The sequence below is a fragment of the Leptodactylus fuscus genome, chromosome 5 (assembly GCF_031893055.1).
Source record: "Leptodactylus fuscus isolate aLepFus1 chromosome 5, aLepFus1.hap2, whole genome shotgun sequence".
NCBI classification, from domain to species: domain Eukaryota; kingdom Metazoa; phylum Chordata; class Amphibia; order Anura; family Leptodactylidae; genus Leptodactylus; species Leptodactylus fuscus.
In genome coordinates this window covers 221,018,200-221,040,128 of record NC_134269.1, presented here as the reverse complement: position 1 = coordinate 221,040,128, position 21,929 = coordinate 221,018,200, and the positions used below count along the sequence as shown (strand labels likewise).

General features: G+C 44.2%; 1 protein-coding gene across 1 annotated transcript in view; it reads right to left on the bottom strand.

Annotated features, from left to right (window-relative positions):
• The window catches only part of SOX5 (SRY-box transcription factor 5), a 280,976-nt gene that overhangs the window by 224,350 nt on the left and 34,697 nt on the right, over positions 1-21,929 (bottom strand). Inside the window, exon 3 of the mRNA XM_075275477.1 lies at positions 1,396-1,627. Within this exon, the coding sequence (XP_075131578.1) occupies positions 1,396-1,627 (232 nt within the window). The remainder of the gene's footprint in view (positions 1-1,395; positions 1,628-21,929) is intronic.

The following is a 21,929-nucleotide window of genomic DNA, read 5'->3' as shown; positions in this document are numbered from 1 at the left end:
CCTCCGGTACCTCATGGGAGTGGTCTGCTCCACCCTACAGTCAATGTAAACCTACCTCTGGTACCTCATGGGAGTGGTCTGCTCCACCCTACAGTCAATGTAAACCTACCTCCGGTATCTCATGGGAGTGGTCTGCTCAGCCCTGCAGTGAATGTAAATCTACCTCCGGTACCTCATGGGAGTGGTCTGCTCCGCCCTACAGTCTGAAAGTAAATCTACCCCCGGTACCGCATGGGAGTGGTCTGCTCCGCCCTACAGTGAATGTAAATCTACCTCCGGTACCTCATGGGAGTGGTCTGCTCCGCCCTACAGTCTGAATGTAAATCTACCCCCGGTACCTCATGGGAGTGGTCTGCTCCGCCCTACAGTCTGAAAGTAAATCTACCCCCGGTACCTCATGGGAGTGGTCTGCTCCGCCCTACAGTGAATGTAAATCTACCTCCGGTACCTCATGGGAGTGGTCTGCTCCGCCCTACAGTCTGAAAGTAAATCTACCCCCGGTACCGCATGGGAGTGGTCTGCTCCGCCCTACAGTCTGAATGTAAATCTACCCCCGGTACCTCATGGGAGTGGTCTGCTCCGCCCTACAGTCTGAAAGTAAATCTACCCCCGGTACCGCATGGGAGTGGTCTGCTCCGCCCTACAGTCTGAAAGTAAATCTACCCCCGGTACCTCATGGGAGTGGTCTGCTCCGCCCTACAGTGAATGTAAATCTACCTCCGGTACCTCATGGGAGTGGTCTGCTCCGCCCTACAGTCTGAAAGTAAATCTACCCCCGGTACCTCATGGGAGTGGTCTGCTCCGCCCTACAGTCTGAAAGTAAATCTACCCCCGGTACCTCATGGGAGTGGTCTGCTCCGCCCTACAGTCTGAATGTAAATCTACCCCGGTACCTCATGGGAGTGGTCTGCTCCGCCCTACAGTCTGAATTGAAACCTACCTCCGGTACCTCATGGGAATGGTCTGCTCCGCCCTACAGTCTGAATGTAAACCTACCTCCGGATCCTCAAGGGTGTGGTCTGCTCCGCCCTACAGTCTGAATATGAGACGTCTGTATACAATACCAATAACAAGCTGTAAATGATAACACCCCCTCTTCCATTACAGCAGTTGTTGTGATTTAACTTTCCAAGACTCCTGAATGGCAGGAAGTGTTTCGTTATAAAGTGAGTTACGTTTGCCCTTCAGGAAGCTGGGAAAGCTGGGTGACTGCACAGGTCGCAGCATTGCTTGCAGTATGTGATGGGATCGGCTCCGCAGTTCTCTTTGCACATTGTCAAAGCCGTTTTCGTTACGGGACCAGCGGGGGAGGGGTAAAGGTTCCTTTTTGTGATAAAGTGGCAAAAAGTCAAAGTAGAAAGAAAGTTGCTTTTGAGCCTCTTTAGCGCCACCTACCATGGAGTTGTGTTGGTACGTGGGACTCCGGTGGTCGCAGGCGTCCTGCGTCAAGAGGGAAACGGCCTGAAACTCCTCGGACTGAGCCTTATTGGGGAAAGTGGCGTGCAGGGGAAGGTGAAAGGCTGCGAGGCCGGCGCTCTCGTCGTCTTCCATTTTCTGCCGGCTTGTCACCATGGCTACCTCTCCATCTGCTTCCCCATACGGAGAGGCTGGTCGCTTGGAAGACATCCTGGAAGGAACAAAAGAGGAGAAAATAATGAATCCTCCACATAAATCCTTAATGCCGTCATTGTGTTGTTAGGGCCCATTGTAACAGAAATGGCTTTTTGTGCTTAAAGCGAGCAGGAATCCATCCAAATACCACTGCAAAGCGAACGCGGCGAGGAACAATGACCAGGCAGGTAGCGACAGAACACGGCTTGTTTGTTAGGAGAATAATCAACTAATAGCGCATTCTTCTTGGCTCCTGAAATGAGAAATTTCACCTATAAAACATTATCCAGCAGAGGCCGCCCCCGGAGAGGGAGCGCCAATCTCGTACAATACCGCCACCGCCGACCACCAGCGCTGGGACACAACCCTCCATCTGCAAATGTCACTCTCTATGTAGATGAAGTCTGGAGAATCAGAAGCCGACCCCGGCGAGGACCGCGCACGCAATATGGCGACCGCCGCAACTTTATACCGAGACGACGATAAACAGCTGTTATACAAGGAAGACACGCGTAGTACAAACTTCTGAAACTTTCTCTGAAACTTTGTGTCACCAAAATCCAGATCTCGGAAAGTTTGTTACAATGTATCAGTACAGACAATCCTCTATAGGCAAACACCTTGTAAGTTATAGGGGCGGACCATCCCCCACCCCAAATATCAGAGCGCGAGGAAGAATAATGGGCAACTGCTCCTCCAGACAATCAGGGGTTAATCCTCACACTAGCCATCGGGTTAACCCATCAGTGCCAAGACACAGCACCTAGGCCGAAAGCTCTGCCAACAGCAGCAGTCCCATGTAAAGGAGTACAGGTAATGTAGTAGATGTCACCGGCAGTCCCATGTAACACCACAGATAACACAGTGATAACTCTCTATATACAGGTAATGTAGTAGATGTCACCGGCAGTCCTATGTAACACCACAGATAACACAGTGATAACTCTCTATATACAGGTAATGTAGTAGATGTCACCGGCAGTCCTATGTAACACCACAGATAACACAGTGATAACTCTCTATATACAGGTAATGTAGTAGATGTCACCGGCAGTCCTATGTAACACCACAGATAACACAGTGATAACTCTCTATATACAGGTAATGTAGTAGATGTCACCGGCAGTCCTATGTAACACCACAGATAACACAGTGATAACTCTCTATATACAGGTAATGTAGTAGATGTCACCGGCAGTCCTATGTAATGTAGTAGATGTCACCGGCAGTCCTATGTAATGTAGTAGATGTCACCGGCAGTCCTATGTAACACCACAGATAACACAGTGATAACTCTCTATATACAGGTAATGTAGTAGAGGTCACCGGCAGTCCTATGTAACACCACAGATAACACAGTGATAACTCTCTATATACAGGTAATGTAGTAGATGTCACCGGCAGTCCTATGTAACACCACAGATAACACAGTGATAACTCTCTATATACAGGTAATGTAGTAGATGTCACCGGCAGTCCTATGTAACACCACAGATAACACAGTGATAACTCTCTATATACAGGTAATGTAGTAGATGTCACCGGCAGTCCCATGTAACACCACAGATAACACAGTGATAACTCTCTATATACAGGTAATGTAGTAGGTGTCACCGGCAGTCCTATGTAACACACAGATAACACAGTGATAACTCTCTATATACAGGTAATGTAGTAGATGTCACCGGCAGTCCTATGTAACACCACAGATAACACAGTGATAACTCTCTATATACAGGTAATGTAGTAGATGTCACCGGCAGTCCCATGTAACACACAGATAACACAGTGATAACTCTCTATATACAGGTAATGTAGTAGATGTCACCGGCAGTCCTATGTAACACCAGAGATAACACAGTGATAACTCTCTATATACAGGTAATGTAGTAGATGTCACCGGCAGTCCTATGTAACACCACAGATAACACAGTGATAACTCTCTATATACAGGTAATGTAGTAGATGTCACCGGCAGTCCTATGTAACACCACAGATAACACAGTGATAACTCTCTATATACAGGTAATGTAGTAGATGTCACCGGCAGTCCTATGTAACACCACAGATAACACAGTGATAACTCTCTATATACAGGTAATGTAGTAGATGTCACCGGCAGTCCTATGTAACACCACAGATAACACAGTGATAACTCTCTATATACAGATAATGTAGTAGATGTCACCGGCAGTCCTATGTAACACTACAGATAACACAGTGATAACTCTCTATATACAGGTAATGTAGTAGATGTCACCGGCAGTCCTATGTAACACACAGATAACACAGTGATAACTCTCTATATACAGGTAATGTAGTAGATGTCACCGGCAGTCCTATGTAACACTACAGATAACACAGTGATAACTCTCTATATACAGGTAATGTAGTAGATGTCACCGGCAGTCCTATGTAACACCACAAATAACACAGTGATAACTCTCTATATACAGGTAATGTAGTAGATGTCACCGGCAGTCCTATGTAATGTAGTAGATGTCACCGGCAGTCCTATGTAACACCACAGATAACACAGTGATAACTCTCTATATACAGGTAATGTAGTAGATGTCACCGGCAGTCCTATGTAACACCACAGATAACACAGTGATAACTCTCTATATACAGGTAATGTAGTAGATGTCACCGGCAGTCCTATGTAACACCACAGATAACACAGTGATAACTCTCTGAGTACAGGTAATGTAGTAGATGTCACCGGCAGTCCTATGTAACACCACAGATAACACAGTGATAACTCTCTATATACAGGTAATGTAGTAGATGTCACCGGCAGTCCTATGTAACACTACAGATAACACAGTGATAACTCTCTATATACAGGTAATGTAGTAGATGTCACCGGCAGTCCCATGTAACACCACAGATAACACAGTGATAACTCTCTATATACAGGTACTGTAGTAGATGTCACCGGCAGTCCTATGTAACACACAGATAACACAGTGATAACTCTCTATATACAGGTAATGTAGTAGATGTCACCGGCAGTCCCATGTAACACCACAGATAACACAGTGATAACTCTCTATATACAGGTAATGTAGTAGATGTCACCGGCAGTCCTATGTAACACACAGATAACACAGTGATAACTCTCTATATACAGGTAATGTAGTAGATGTCACCGGCAGTCCTATGTAACACTACAGATAACACAGTGATAACTCTCTATATACAGGTAATGTAGTAGATGTCACCGGCAGTCCTATGTAACACCACAGATAACACAGTGATAACTCTCTGAGTACAGGTAATGTAGTAGATGTCACCGGCAGTCCTATGTAACACCACAGATAACACAGTGATAACTCTCTATATACAGGTAATGTAGTAGATGTCACCGGCAGTCCTATGTAACACCACAGATAACACAGTGATAACTCTCTATATACAGGTAATGTAGTAGATGTCACCGGCAGTCCCATGTAACACCACAGATAACACAGTGATAACTCTCTATATACAGGTAATGTAGTAGATGTCACCGGCAGTCCTATGTAACAGCACAGATAACACAGTGATAACTCTCTATATACAGGTAATGTAGTAGATGTCACCGGCAGTCCTATGTAACACCACAGATAACACAGTGATAACTCTCTGAGTACAGGTAATGTAGTCGATGTAACCGGCAGTCCCATGTAACACCACAGATAACACAGTGATCACTCTCTATATACAGGTAATGTAGTAGATGTCACTGGCAGTCCTATGTAACACCACAGATAACACAGTGATAACTCTCTATATACAGGTAATGTAGTAGATGTCACCGGCAGTCCTATGTAACACTACAGATAACACAGTGATAACTCTCTATATACAGGTAATGTAGTAGATGTCACCGGCAGTCCTATGTAACACACAGATAACACAGTGATAACTCTCTATATACAGGTAATGTAGTAGATGTCACCGGCAGTCCTATGTAATGTAGTAGATGTCACCGGCAGTCCTATGTAACACCACAGATAACACAGTGATAACTCTCTATATACAGGTAATGTAGTAGATGTCACCGGCAGTCCTATGTAACACCACAGATAACACAGTGATAACTCTCTATATACAGGTAATGTAGTAGATGTCACCGGCAGTCCTATGTAACACACAGATAACACAGTGATAACTCTCTATATACAGGTAATGTAGTAGATGTCACCGGCAGTCCTATGTAACACCACAGATAACACAGTGATAACTCTCTATATACAGGTAATGTAGTAGATGTCACCGGCAGTCCTATGTAACACTACAGATAACACAGTGATAACTCTCTATATACAGGTAATGTAGTAGATGTCACAGGCAGTCCTATGTAACACCACAGATAACACAGTGATAACTCTCTATATACAGGTAATGTAGTAGATGTCACCGGCAGTCCTATGTAACACCACAGGTAACACAGTGATAACTCTCTATATACAGGTAATGTAGTAGATGTCACCGGCAGTCCTATGTAACACCACAGATAACACAGTGATAACTCTCTATATACAGGTAATGTAGTAGATGTCACCGGCAGTCCTATGTAACACCACAGATAACACAGTGATAACTCTCTGAGTACAGGTAATGTAGTAGATGTCACCAGCAGTCCTATGTAACACCACAGATAACACAGTGATAACTCTCTATATACAGGTAATGTAGTAGATGTCACCGGCAGTCCTATGTAACACCACAGATAACACAGTGATAACTCTCTATATACAGGTAAAGTAGTAGGTGTCACCGGCAGTCCTATGTAACACCACAGATAACACAGTGATAACTCTCTATATACAGGTAATGTAGTAGATGTCACCGGCAGTCCTATGTAACACCACAGATAACACAGTGATAACTCTCTATATACAGGTAATGTAGTAGATGTCACCGGCAGTCCTATGTAACACCACAGATAACACAGTGATAACTCTCTATATACAGGTAATGTAGTAGATGTCACCGGCAGTCCTATGTAACACCACAGATAACACAGTGATAACTCTCTATATACAGGTAATGTAGTAGATGTCACTGGCAGTCCTATGTAACACCACAGATAACACAGTGATAACTCTCTATATACAGGCAATGTAGTAGATGTCACCGGCAGTCCTATGTAACACCACAGATAACACAGTGATAACTCTCTATATACAGGTAATGTAGTAGATGTCACCGGCAGTCCTATGTAACACCACAGATAACACAGTGATAACTATCTATATACAGGTAATGTAGTAGATGTCACCGGCAGTCCTATGTAACACCACAGATAACACAGTGATAACTCTCTATATACAGGTAATGTAGTAGGTGTCACCGGCAGTCCCATGTAACACCACAGATAACACAGTGATAACTCTCTATATACAAGTAATGTAGTAGATGTCACCGGCAGTCCTATGTAACACCACAGATAATACAGTGATAACTCTCTATATACAGGTAATGTAGTAGATGTCACCGGCAGTCCTATGTAACACCACAGATAACACAGTGATAACTCTCTATATACAGGTAATGTAGTAGATGTCACCGGCAGTCCTATGTAACACCACAGATAACACAGTGATAACTCTCTATATACAGGTAATGTAGTAGATGTCACCGGCAGTCCTATGTAACACCACAGATAACACAGTGATAACTCTCTATATACAAGTAATGTAGTAGATGTCACCGGCAGTCCTATGTAACACCACAGATAACACAGTGATAACTCTCTATATACAAGTAATGTAGTAGATGTCACCGGCAGTCCTATGTAACACCACAGATAACACAGTGATAACTCTCTATATACAGGTAATGTAGTAGATGTCACCGGCAGTCCTATGTAACACCACAGATAACACAGTGATAACTCTCTATATACAAGTAATGTAGTAGATGTCACCGGCAGTCCTATGTAACACCACAGATAATACAGTGATAACTCTCTATATACAGGTAATGTAGTAGATGTCACCGGCAGTCCTATGTAACACCACAGATAACACAGTGATAACTCTCTATATACAGGTAATGTAGTAGATGTCACCGGCAGTCCTATGTAACACCACAGATAACACAGTGATAACTCTCTATATACAGGTAATGTAGTAGATGTCACCGGCAGTCCTATGTAACACCACAGATAACACAGTGATAACTCTCTATATACAGGTAATGTAGTAGATGTCACCGGCAGTCCTATGTAACACCACAGATAATACAGTGATAACTCTCTATATACAGGTAATGTAGTAGATGTCACCGGCAGTCCTATGTAACACCACAGATAACACAGTGATAACTCTCTATATACAGGTAATGTAGTAGATGTCACCGGCAGTCCTATGTAACACCACAGAAAACACAGTGATAACTCTCTATATACAGGTAATGTAGTAGATGTCACCGGCAGTCCTATGTAACACAGTTATGTAATAATTCCTGTATATTACACAGCCCCCTCCTCCTCCCCTCCCCCTCTGCTCAGACAATATGGTCTCCAGTCCCACAGTAACTTTTCCCTGTGTATCTCTGGTAAGAGGATTAGAGGGGCCGCACACCTCATAATGTGATAACCATGTGTCTCCCGGATCACTGTGCTTTGTTTAAGCAGATTAACAGATCACTAGAACAAGTCAACGACAAATCACCCCCCCCCCCCCCTCAGGAACACAAGGAGTTAAAGAGCAACTAAAGCCACAGGCAGCAGAGATAAAATATTTGTATCTATATCATAATGTATCTGCTACAAGATATCTATATATTAATATTAATAAACAACAATGGAAATGCACATGTAAGTAAGAATGTATCTATACTACAATGTATCTCTACTACACTACAATGTACCTCTACTACACTACAATGTATCTCTACTACACTACAATGTGTCTATACTATGCTACAATATATCTCTACTACACTACAATGTATCTATACTATGCTACAATATATCTCTACTACACTACAATGTACCTCTACTACACTACAATGTATCTCTACTACACTACAATGTATCTCTACTACACTACAATGTATCTATACTATGCTACAATATATCTCTACTACACTACAATGTACCTCTACTACGCTACAATGTACCTCTACTACACTATAATGTATCTATACTATGCTACAATATATCTCTACTACACTACAATGTACCTCTACTACACTACAATGTATCTATACTATGCTACAATATATCTCTACTACACTACAATGTACCTCTACTACACTACAATGTATCTATACTATGCTACAATATATCTCTACTACACTACAATGTACCTCTACTACACTACAATGTATCTATACTATGCTACAATATATCTCTACTACACTACAATGTACCTCTACTACACTACAATGTACCTCTACTACACTACAATGTATCTCTACTACACTACAATGTATCTCTACTACACTACAATGTACCTATGCTACACTACAATGTATCTATACTACACTACAATGTATCTATACTATGCTACAATATATCTCTACTACACTACAATGTACCTCTACTACGCTACAATGTACCTCTACTACACTACAATGTACCTCTACTACACTATAATGTATCTATACTATGCTACAATATATCTCTACTACGCTACAATGTACCTCTACTACACTACAATGTATCTATACTATGCTACAATATATCTCTACTACACTACAATGTACCTCTACTACACTACAATGTATCTCTACTACACTACAATGTACCTATACTACACTACAATGTATCTCTACTACACTACAATGTATCTCTACTACACTACAATGTACCTATACTACACTACAATGTATCTCTACTACACTACAATGTGTCTATACTATGCTACAATATATCTCTACTACACTACAATGTACCTCTACTACACTACAACGTATCTATACTATGCTACAATATATCTCTACTACACTACAATGTACCTCTACTACACTACAATGTACCTCTACTACACTACAATGTATCTCTACTACACTACAATGTATCTCTACTACACTACAATGTACCTATACTACACTACAATGTATCTATACTACACTACAATGTATCTATACTATGCTACAATATATCTCTACTACACTACAATGTACCTCTACTACGCTACAATGTACCTCTACTACACTACAATGTACCTCTACTACACTATAATGTATCTATACTATGCTACAATATATCTCTACTACGCTACAATGTACCTCTACTACACTACAATGTATCTATACTATGCTACAATATATCTCTACTACACTACAATGTACCTCTACTACACTACAATGTATCTCTACTACACTACAATGTACCTATACTACACTACAATGTATCTCTACTACACTACAATGTATCTCTACTACACTACAATGTACCTATACTACACTACAATGTATCTCTACTACACTACAATGTATCTCTACTACACTACAATGTACCTCTACTACACTACATTGTATCTATATTACACTACAATGTATCTATACCACACTACAATGTATCTATACCACACTACAATGTATCTCTACTACACTACAATGTATCTATACCACACTACAATGTATCTATACCACACTACAATGTATCTATAGTACACTACAATGTATCTATACCACACTACAATATATCTATACTACACTGCATTGTATCTATATTACACTACAATGTATCTATATTACACTACAATGTATCTATACTGCACTACAATGTATCTATATTACTACAATGTATCTCTACTACACTACAATGTATCTCTACTACACTACAATGTATCTCTACTACACTACAATGTATCTCTACTACACTACAATGTATCTCTACTACACTACAATGTACCTCTACTACACTACATTGTATCTATATTACACTACAATGTATCTATACCACACTACAATGTATCTATACCACACTACAATGTATCTCTACTACACTACAATGTATCTCTACTACACTACAATGTACCTCTACTACACTACAATGTACCTCTACTACACTACAATGTACCTCTACTACACTACATTGTATCTATATTACACTACAATGTATCTATACCACACTACAATGTATCTCTACTACACTACAATGTATCTATACTACACTACAATGTATCTCTACTACACTACAATGTATCTATACTACACTACAATGTATCTATAGTACACTACAATGTATCTATACCACACTACAATATATCTATACTACACTGCATTGTATCTATATTACACTACAATGTATCTATATTACACTACAATGTATCTATACTGCACTACAATGTATCTATATTACTACAATGTATCTCTACTACACTACAATGTATCTCTACTACACTACAATGTATCTCTACTACACTACAATGTACCTCTACTACACTACAATGTATCTATACTACACTACAATGTATCTCTACTACACTACAATGTATCTATACTACACTACAATGTATCTCTACTACACTACAATGTATCTATACTACACTACAATGTATCTATAGTACACTACAATGTATCTATACCACACTACAATATATCTATACTACACTGCATTGTATCTATATTACACTACAATGTATCTATATTACACTACAATGTATCTATACTGCACTACAATGTATCTATATTACTACAATGTATCTCTACTACACTACAATGTATCTCTACTACACTACAATGTATCTCTACTACACTACAATGTATCTCTACTACACTACAATGTATCTCTACTACACTACAATGTATCTCTACTACACTACAATGTACCTCTACTACACTACAATGTACCTCTACTACACTACATTGTATCTATATTACACTACAATGTATCTATACCACACTACAATGTATCTATACCACACTACAATGTATCTCTACTACACTACAATGGATCTATACCACACTACAATGTATCTCTACTACACTACAATGTACCTTTACTACACTACAATGTATCTATACTACACTACAATGTATCTATACTACACTACAATGTATCTCTACTACACTACAATGTATCTATACTACACTACAATGTACCTCTACTACACTACAATGTACCAGCTTGTTGTCTCGGCTCAGGTCTGACATTCTCAGGTTGTATTCACACACTGCAGATTTCTCTCTGACATTTCTCAGCCGTCCGGTTTCTCACAGTCTGGTTTACACAATCCCTGACTTGTCGCCCTGTCGCAGCCTCACTCAGGTTAATAGAACAAATTCTCAATCACATACATAACTGCAAAGAATCTGCCATGTGTGAATTTACCCTAGTACAGAGCGGGAGCCCCCTAGTGAGAGGAGCAGTGACCCCAGCCCCCTGGTGTGAGGAACAGTGACTCCAGCCCCCTGGTGCGAGGAGCAGTGACCCCAGATCCCTGGTGCGAGGAGCAGTGACCCCAGCCCCCTGGTGCGAGGAGCAGTGACCCCAGCCCCCTGGTGCGAGGAGCAGTGACCCCAGATCCCTGGTGCGAGGAGCAGTGAGTCCAGATCCCTGGTGTGAGGAACAGTGACCCCAGATCCCTGGTGTGAGGAACAGTGACCCCAGCCCCCTGGTGTGAGGAACAGTGACCCCAGATCCCTGGTGTGAGGAACAGTGACCCCAGATCCCTGGTGTAAGGAGCAGTGAGCCCAGATCCCTGGTGTGAGGAACAGTGACCCCAGCCCCCTGGTGCGAGGAGCAGTGAGTCCAGATCCCTGGTGTAAGGAGCAGTGACCCCAGCCCCCTGGTGTGAAGAACAGTGACCCCAGATCCCTGGTGTAAGGAGCAGTGAGCCCAGATCCCTGGTGTGAGGAGCAGTGACCCCAGATCCCTGGTGCGAGGATCAGTGACCCCAGCCCCCTGAAATGCAGGAGCAGTGACCCCAGCCCCCTGATATGCAGGAGCACTGGCACTTGTTGTCCCTTTGTAGACTTGTCACCTCCAGGGCAGAAGGAATCTGTCAGAAAGGTGCGAGGAGCCCAAAGCTGTGTGTCCCAGAGAGAGGTGTGATTCCCATAAAACCAAGTCCCAGCTGAAAAAACCTGAGAGGGGAGGGGGCTGGGAACCGTCCCCTAGTACAAAGTGAGTGTCAGCTCTGAGGGCAAGAAGAGAAGATGCAAAGGGTAATAATCCCTCCTGGATAATCCCAAAATCACCTCCTGCACTCCCAGGACCCTGGATCCTGAAAACTGTCATCCCACTTCACCCATAGCGGTGGAAAACCAGCTTTCTAAACACCCTTAACAGAGTATAAGTTCCCAGTTATACAGAAGAGGTTAGAGAGCTGGGGGATTACAAGTGTCAGCCTTCCTGGAAATCTATTCATGAACCAGGCAGCTCTGCCTGACATATAATCACCAGTAAGAATACTGGATCTATGGGGGCTCCTGGGGCATCAGTATATAGCACTCCCATCCCGTACAGCGCAGGGCGGTGAGGCGAGAGATTATAGCTCAGGGGAACAATCGGAGGAATTCCAGGTATTTAAGAAAATGTCTTAAGACTCAGTGATTGACAGCAGCACCTATGGGGTCTCCCCCCAAAAAGAGATTGTTACAATGTATCAGTGTAAATATTTGCAACAAAACACAGCAACAGAGGAAACCCCCTGTCCTGGCCACCAGACGCTCACCTACACCAAGACATTGTGACAATCCCTCAGCAGTCACCAGTACAAGCCAGAATGTAAAGCAGAAGGTTTCCAGTCACTGACAGCAAGCGGAGGATGGAAGCTATATGTCATAGATCAGGACTCCAACCCTAGAAACATAAGGCCCCCACTGTCCAGCATGAAAGCAGAGGCTGCACCACACCCCCCTCCAGCGGCCTCTCCTCTCCTGACATGGCTGATAACAGATAGTAATAGATTGTATTCCCCTGTCCTACAGTCGGCCTCTCCTCTCCTGACATGGCTGATAACAGATAGTAATAGATTGTATTCCCCTGTCCTACAGTCGGCCTCTCCTCTCCTGACATGGCTGATAACAGATAGTAATAGATTGTATTCCCCTGTCCTACAGTCGGCCTCTCCTCTCCTGACATGGCTGATAACAGATAGTAATAGATTGTATTCCCCTGTCCTACAGTCGGCCTCTCCTCTCCTGACATGGCTGATAACAGATAGTAATAGATTGTATTCTCCTGTCCTACAGTCGGCCTCTCCTCTCCTGACATGGCTGATAACAGATAGTAATAGATTGTATTCCCCGGTCCTACAGTCGGCCTCTCCTGACATGGCTGATAACAGATAGTAATAGATTGTATTCCTCTGTCCTACAGTCGGCCTCTCCTCTCCTGACATGGCTGATAACAGATAGTAATAGATTGTATTCCCCTGTCCTACAGTCGGCCTCTCCTCTCCTGACATGGCTGATAACAGATAGTAATAGATTGTATTCCCCTGTCCTACAGTCGGCCTCTCCTCTCCTGACATGGCTGATAACAGATAGTAATAGATTGTATTCTCCTGTCCTACAGTCGGCCTCTCCCCTCCTGACATGGCTGATAACAGATAGTAATAGATTGTATTCTCCTGTCCTACAGTCAGCCTCTCCTCTCCTGACATGGCTGATAACAGATAGTAATAGATTGTATTCTCCTGTCCTACAGTCGGCCTCTCCTGACATGGCTGATAACAGATAGTAATAGATTGTATTCTCCTGTCCTACAGTCGGCCTCTCCCCTCCTGACATGACTGATAACAGATAGTAATAGATTGTATTCCCCTGTCCTACAGTCGGTCTCTCCTGACATGGCTGATAACAGATAGTAATAGATTGTATTCTCCTGTCCTACAGTCGGCCTCTCCTGACATGGCTGATAACAGATAGTAATAGATTGTATTCCCCTGTCCTACAGTCGGTCTCTCCTGACATGGCTGATAACAGATAGTAATAGATTGTATTCTCCTGTCCTACAGTCGGCCTCTCCTGACATGGCTGATAACAGATAGTAATAGATTGTATTCCACTGTCCTACAGTCGGCCTCTCCTGACATGGCTGATAACAGATAGTAATAGATTGTATTCTCCTGTCCTACAGTCGGCCTCTCCTCTCCTGACATGGCTGATAACAGATAGTAATAGATTGTATTCCCCTGTCCTACAGTCGGCCTCTCCTGACATGGCTGATAACAGATAGTAATAGATTGTATTCTCCTGTCCTACAGTCGGCCTCTCCTCTCCTGACATGGCTGATAACAGATAGTAATAGATTGTATTCCCCTGTCCTACAGTCGGCCTCTCCTCTCCTGACATGGCTGATAACAGATAGCAATAGATTGTATTCCCCTGTCCTACAGTCGGCCTCTCCTCTCCTGACATGGCTGATAACAGATAGTAATAGATTGTATTCCCCTGTCCTACAGTCGGCCTCTCCTCTCCTGACATGGCTGATAACAGATAGTAATAGATTGTATTCTCCTGTCCTACAGTCGGCCTCTCCTGACATGGCTGATAACAGATAGTAATAGATTGTATTCTCCTGTCCTACAGTCGGCCTCTCCTCCCCTGACATGGCTGATAACAGATAGCAATAGATTGTATTCCCCTGTCCTACAGTCGGCCTCTCCTCCCCTGACATGGCTGATAACAGATAGCAATAGATTGTATTCCCCTGTCCTACAGTCGGCCTCTCCTCTCCTGACATGGCTGATAACAGATAGTAATAGATTGTATTCTCCTGTCCTACAGTCGGCCTCTCCTCTCCTGACATGGCTGATAACAGATAGTAATAGATTGTATTCTCCTGTCCTACAGTCGGCCTCTCCTCTCCTGACATGGCTGATAACAGATAGTAATAGATTGTATTCTCCTGTCCTACAGTCGGCCTCTCCTGACTTGGCTGATAACAGATAGTAATAGATTGTATTCTCCTGTCCTACAGTCGGCCTCTCCTCTCCTGACATGGCTGATAACAGATAGTAATAGATTGTATTCTCCTGTCCTACAGTCGGCCTCTCCTCTCCTGACATGGCTGATAACAGATAGTAATAGATTGTATTCCCCTGTCCTACAGTCGGCCTCTCCTCTCCTGACATGGCTGATAACAGATAGTAATAGATTGTATTCCCCTGTCCTACAGTCGGCCTCTCCTGACATGGCTGATAACAGATAGTAATAGATTGTATTCTCCTGTCCTACAGTCGGCCTCTCCTCTCCTGACATGGCTGATAACAGATAGTAATAGATTGTATTCCCCTGTCCTACAGTCGGCCTCTCCTGACATGGCTGATAACAGATAGTAATAGATTGTATTCCCCTGTCCTACAGTCGGCCTCTCCTGACATGGCTGATAACAGATAGTAATAGATTGTATTCCCCTGTCCTACAGTCGGCCTCTCCTCTCCTGACATGGCTGATAACAGATAGTAATAGATTGTATTCCCCTGTCCTACAGTCGACCTCTCCTGACATGGCTGATAACAGATAGTAATAGATTGTATTCCCCTGTCCTACAGTCGGCCTCTCCTCTCCTGACATGGCTGATAACAGATAGTAATAGATTGTATTCCCCTGTCCTACAGTCGGCCTCTCCTGACATGGCTGATAACAGATAGTAATAGATTGTATTCCCCTGTCCTACAGTCGGCCTCTCCTCTCCTGACATGGCTGATAACAGATAGTAATAGATTGTATTCCCCTGTCCTACAGTCGGCCTCTCCTCTCCTGACATGGCTGATAACAGATAGTAATAGATTGTATTCCCCTGTCCTACAGTCGGCCTCTCCTCTCCTGACATGACTGATAACAGATAGTAATAGATTGTACTCCCCTGTCCTACAGTCGGCCTCTCCTCTCCTGACATGGCTGATAACAGATAGTAATAGATTGTATTCCCCTGTCCTACAGTCAGCCTCTCCTCTCCTGACATGGCTGATAACAGATAGTAATAGATTGTATTCCCCTGTCCTACAGTCGGTCTCTCCTCTCCTGACATGGCTGATAACAGATAGTAATAGATTGTATTCCCCTGTCCTACAGTCGGCCTCTCCTGACATGGCTGATAACAGATAGTAATAGATTGTATTCCCCTGTCCTACAGTCGGCCTCTCCTCTCCTGACATGGCTGATAACAGATAGTAATAGATTGTATTCTCCTGTCCTACAGTCGGCCTCTCCTCTCCTGACATGGCTGATAACAGATAGTAATAGATTGTATTCCCCTGTCCTACAGTCGGCCTCTCCCCTCCTGACATGGCTGATAACAGATAGTAATAGATTGTATTCCCCTGTCCTACAGTCGGCCTCTCCTGACATGGCTGATGACAGATAGTAATAGATTGTATTCTCCTGTCCTACAGTCGGCCTCTCCTGACATGGCTGATAACAGATAGTAATAGATTGTATTCCCCTGTCCTACAGTCGGCCTCTCCTCTCCTGACATGGCTGATAACAGATAGTAATAGATTGTATTCCCCTGTCCTACAGTCGGCCTCTCCTCTCCTGACATGGCTGATAACAGATAGTAATAGATTGTATTCTCCTGTCCTACAGTCAGCCTCCAGAGTGTCGCTGACAAATTTTGGTTATTCCCTGACAGACTCATACAACGAGGGGTTAATTTAAATCTGGAATTTCTTTAAATGTGCGCTCAGTAATTCCCGCTCCCTCCGCTGTGTACGTACAAAACCTTCCATTATTCCGTGAACGCTTTATTTCGCCCATTGCGGCAGCGACACGCTCTATTCTCCATGTTAAGTGGCTAAAAAAATCATATTAATGAGTGTTATTATGTTATTGTTAAGTGCACCCCGCCATTTCCTGCCGAAAACCGCCACCTCCGAGAAGGGTTTCCCGTCATAAAGAGAGGTCGCCGCAGCGGGAATAACTGCAGTGTGACAAGTTATCAAGAGGCTCCAGAGGCGGCTGCAGCCCCCCAATATCCAGATATCATTTATCTGGAGAGCGACCTCCCGATGTGCCCCGAAATATACCCAAAATATTCCTGTCTGGAGGAAGCGGAAAAGTCCGGACAGAAGTTATGAAAGTTATAAGGTGTGCAGGATAATGACAGGCTGATACTCGGGGTACAGGATAATGACAGGCTGATACTCGGGGTACAGGATAATGACAGGCTGATACTCGGGGTACAGGATAATGACAGGCTGATACTCGGGGTACAGGATAATGACAGGCTGATACTCGGGGTACAGGGTAATGACAGGCTGATACTCGGGGTACAGGGTAATGACAGGCTGATACTCGGGGTACAGGGTAATGACAGGCTGATACTCGGGGTACAGGATAATGACAGGCTGATACTCGGGGTACAGGGTAATGACAGGCTGATACTCGGGGTACGGGATAATGACAGGCTGATACTAGGGGTACAGGATAATGACAGGCTGATACTCGGGGTACAGGATAATGACAGGCTGATACTCAGGGTACAGGGTAATGACAGGCTGATACTCGGGGTACAGGGTAATGACAGGCTGATACTCGGGGTACAGGATAATGACAGGCTGATACTCGGGGTACAGGATAATGACAGGCTGATACTCGGGGTACAGGATAATGACAGGCTGATACTCGGGGTACAGGATAATGACAGGCTGATACTCGGGGTACAGGGTAATGACAGGCTGATACTCGGGGTACAGGGTAATGACAGGCTGATACTCGGGGTACAGGGTAATGACAGGCTGATACTCGGGGTACAGGATAATGACAGGCTGATACTCGGGGTACAGGGTAATGACAGGCTGATACTCGGGGTACGGGATAATGACAGGCTGATACTAGGGGTACAGGATAATGACAGGCTGATACTCGGGGTACAGGATAATGACAGGCTGATACTCAGGGTACAGGGTAATGACAGGCTGATACTCGGGGTACAGGGTAATGACAGGCTGATACTTGGGGTACAGGGTAATGACAGGCTGATACTCAGGGTACAGGGTAATGACAGGCTGATACTCAGGGTACAGGATAATGACAGGCTGATACTCGGGGTACAGGATAATGACAGGCTGATACTCGGGGTACAGGGTAATGACAGGCTGATACTCGGGGTACAGGATAATGACAGGCTGATACTCAGGGTACAGGGTAATGACAGGCTGATACTCAGGGTACAGGGTAATGACAGGCTGATACTCGGGGTACAGGATAATGACAGGCTGATACTTGGGGTACAGGATAATGACAGGCTGATACTCGGGGTACAGGATAATGACAGGCTGATACTCGGGGTACAGGATAATGACAGGCTGATACTTGGGGTACAGGGTAATGACAGGCTGATACTTGGGGTACAGGATAATGACAGGCTGATACTTGGGGTACAGGGTAATGACAGGCTGATACTTGGGGTACAGGATAATGACAGGCTGATACTTGGGGTACAGGGTAATGACAGGCTGATACTTGGGGTACAGGATAATGACAGGCTGATACTCGGGGTACAGGATAATGACAGGCTGATACTCGGGGTACAGGATAATGACAGGCTGATACTTGGGGTACAGGATAATGACAGGCAGATACTCGGGGTACAGGATAATGACAGGCTGATACTTGGGGTACAGGGTAATGACAGGCTGATACTCGGGGTACAGGGTAATGACAGGCTGACACTTGTTACATCATGTCTTATTCTCTAGTCACCTCTAGAGCTGCTGTTCTATCACAGTGTACTTGTCTGTCACTGTTAGAAGTTTCTGTCGCTTGTATCTAATGCTGTTTGCTGCCGTGGCCCTCGGAGGACGCTGTAAAAACCTTCTTCATCAACATGGGGGTCATTGTAATTAGAATGGTGTGTAAGAGCGAAGGCCGCGTGATTGATGTCAGCGGAGGGGACATGATAGGCCTGACGTCTGCCGCTCCTACTGCGACTCTGCCTCGCGGCTCCCATCACACGGGCCAGAAAACTTCTGAGCCCACAATCAATGACAAATCTCTGCTGTGTTCTAAGAGAGCGGGGTCACCCTCACAGCCCCCCACAATGCACACCGCACCAAACAGGCTGCAAAGGCCAAGTGGGTTGTTATCAGAAAGGAACAAGAAGGACAGGGGAATACAATCTATTACTATCTGTTATCAGCCATGTCAGGAGGGGAGAGGCCGACTGTAGGACAGGAGAATACAATCTATTACTATCTGTTATCAGCCATGTCAGGAGGGGAGAGGCCGACTGTAGGACAGGGGAATACAATCTATTACTATCTGTTATCAGCCATGTCAGGAGAGGAGAGGCCGACTGTAGGACGGGGGAATACAATCTATTACTATCTGTTATCAGCCATGTCAGGAGAGGCCGACTGTAGGACAGGGGAATACAATCTATTACTATCTGTTATCAGCCATGTCAGGAGAGGAGAGGCCGACTGTAGGACAGGGGAATACAATCTATTACTATCTGTTATCAGCCATGTCAGGAGAGGATAGGCCGACTGTAGGACAGGGGAATACAATCTATTACTATCTGGTATCAGCCATGTCAGGAGAGGAGAGGCCGACTGTAGGACAGGAGAATACAATCTATTACTATCTGTTATCAGCCATGTCAGGAGAAGAGAGGCCGACTGTAGGACAGGAGAATACAATCTATTACTATCTGTTATCAGCCATGTCAGGAGAGGAGAGGCCGACTGTAGGACAGGGGAATACAATCTATTACTATCTGTTATCAGCCATGTCAGGAGAGGAGAGGCCGACTGTAGGACAGGAGAATACAGTCTATTACTATCTGTTATCAGCCATGTCAGGAGAGGAGAGGCCGACTGTAGGACAGGAGAATACAATCTATTACTATCTGTTATCAGCCATGTCAGGAGAGGCCGACTGTAGGACAGGGGAATACAATCTATTACTATCTGTTATCAGCCATGTCAGGAGAGGAGAGGCCGACTGTAGGACAGGAGAATACAATCTATTACTATCTGTTATCTGCCATGTCAGGAGAGGGGAGGCCAACTGTAGGACAGGGGAATACAATCTATTACTATCTGTTATCAGCCATGTCAGGAGGGGAGAGGCCGACTGTAGGACAGGGGAATACAATCTATTACTATCTGTTATCAGCCATGTCAGGAGAGGAGAGGCCGACTGTAGGACAGGAGAATACAGTCTATTACTATCTGTTATCAGCCATGTCAGGAGAGGAGAGGCCGACTGTAGGACAGGAGAATACAATCTATTACTATCTGTTATCAGCCATGTCAGGAGAGGCCGACTGTAGGACAGGGGAATACAATCTATTACTATCTGTTATCAGCCATGTCAGGAGAGGAGAGGCCGACTGTAGGACAGGAGAATACAATCTATTACTATCTGTTATCAGCCATGTCAGGAGGGGAGAGGCCGACTGTAGGACAGGGGAATACAATCTATTACTATCTGTTATCAGCCATGTCAGGAGAGGAGAGGCCGACTGTAGGACAAGAGAATACAATCTATTACTATCTGTTATCAGCCATGTCAGGAGAGGCCGACTGTAGGACAGGGGAATACAATCTATTACTATCTGTTATTAGCCATGTCAGGAGAGGAGAGGCCGACTGTAGGACAGGAGAATACAATCTATTACTATCTGTTATCAGCCATGTCAGGAGAGGAGAGGCCGAGTGTAGGACAGGGGAATACAATCTATTACTATCTGTTATCAGCCATGTCAGGAGAGGCCGACTGTAGGACAGGGGAATACAATCTATTACTATCTGTTATCAGCCATGTCAGGAGAGGAGAGGCGACTGTAGGACAGGAGAATACAATCTATTACTATCTGTTATCAGCCATGTCAGGAGAGGCCGACTGTAGGACAGGGGAATACAATCTATTACTATCTGTTATCAGCCATGTCAGGAGAGGCCGACTGTAGGACAGAGGAATACAATCTATTACTATCTGTTATTAGCCATGTCAGGAGAGGAGAGGCCGACTGTAGGACAGGAGAATACAATCTATTACTATCTGTTATCAGCCATGTCAGGAGAGGAGAGGCCGACTGTAGGACAGGAGAATACAATCTATTACTATCTGTTATCAGCCATGTCAGGAGAGGCCGACTGTAGGACAGGGGAATACAATCTATTACTATCTGTTATCAGCCATGTCAGGAGAGGAGAGGCCGACTGTAGGACAGGGGAATACAATCTATTACTATCTGCTATCAGCCATGTCAGGAGAGGAGAGGCCGACTGTAGGACAGGGGAATACAATCTATTACTATCTGTTATCAGCCATGTCAGGAGAGGCCGACTGTAGGACAGGAGAATACAATCTATTACTATCTGTTATCAGCCACAACTGTAGTACATTGGAATAAAATCTACAGCCCGTACTTCCATCCCTGTAATTTTCCACCACCATATGGTGTGACA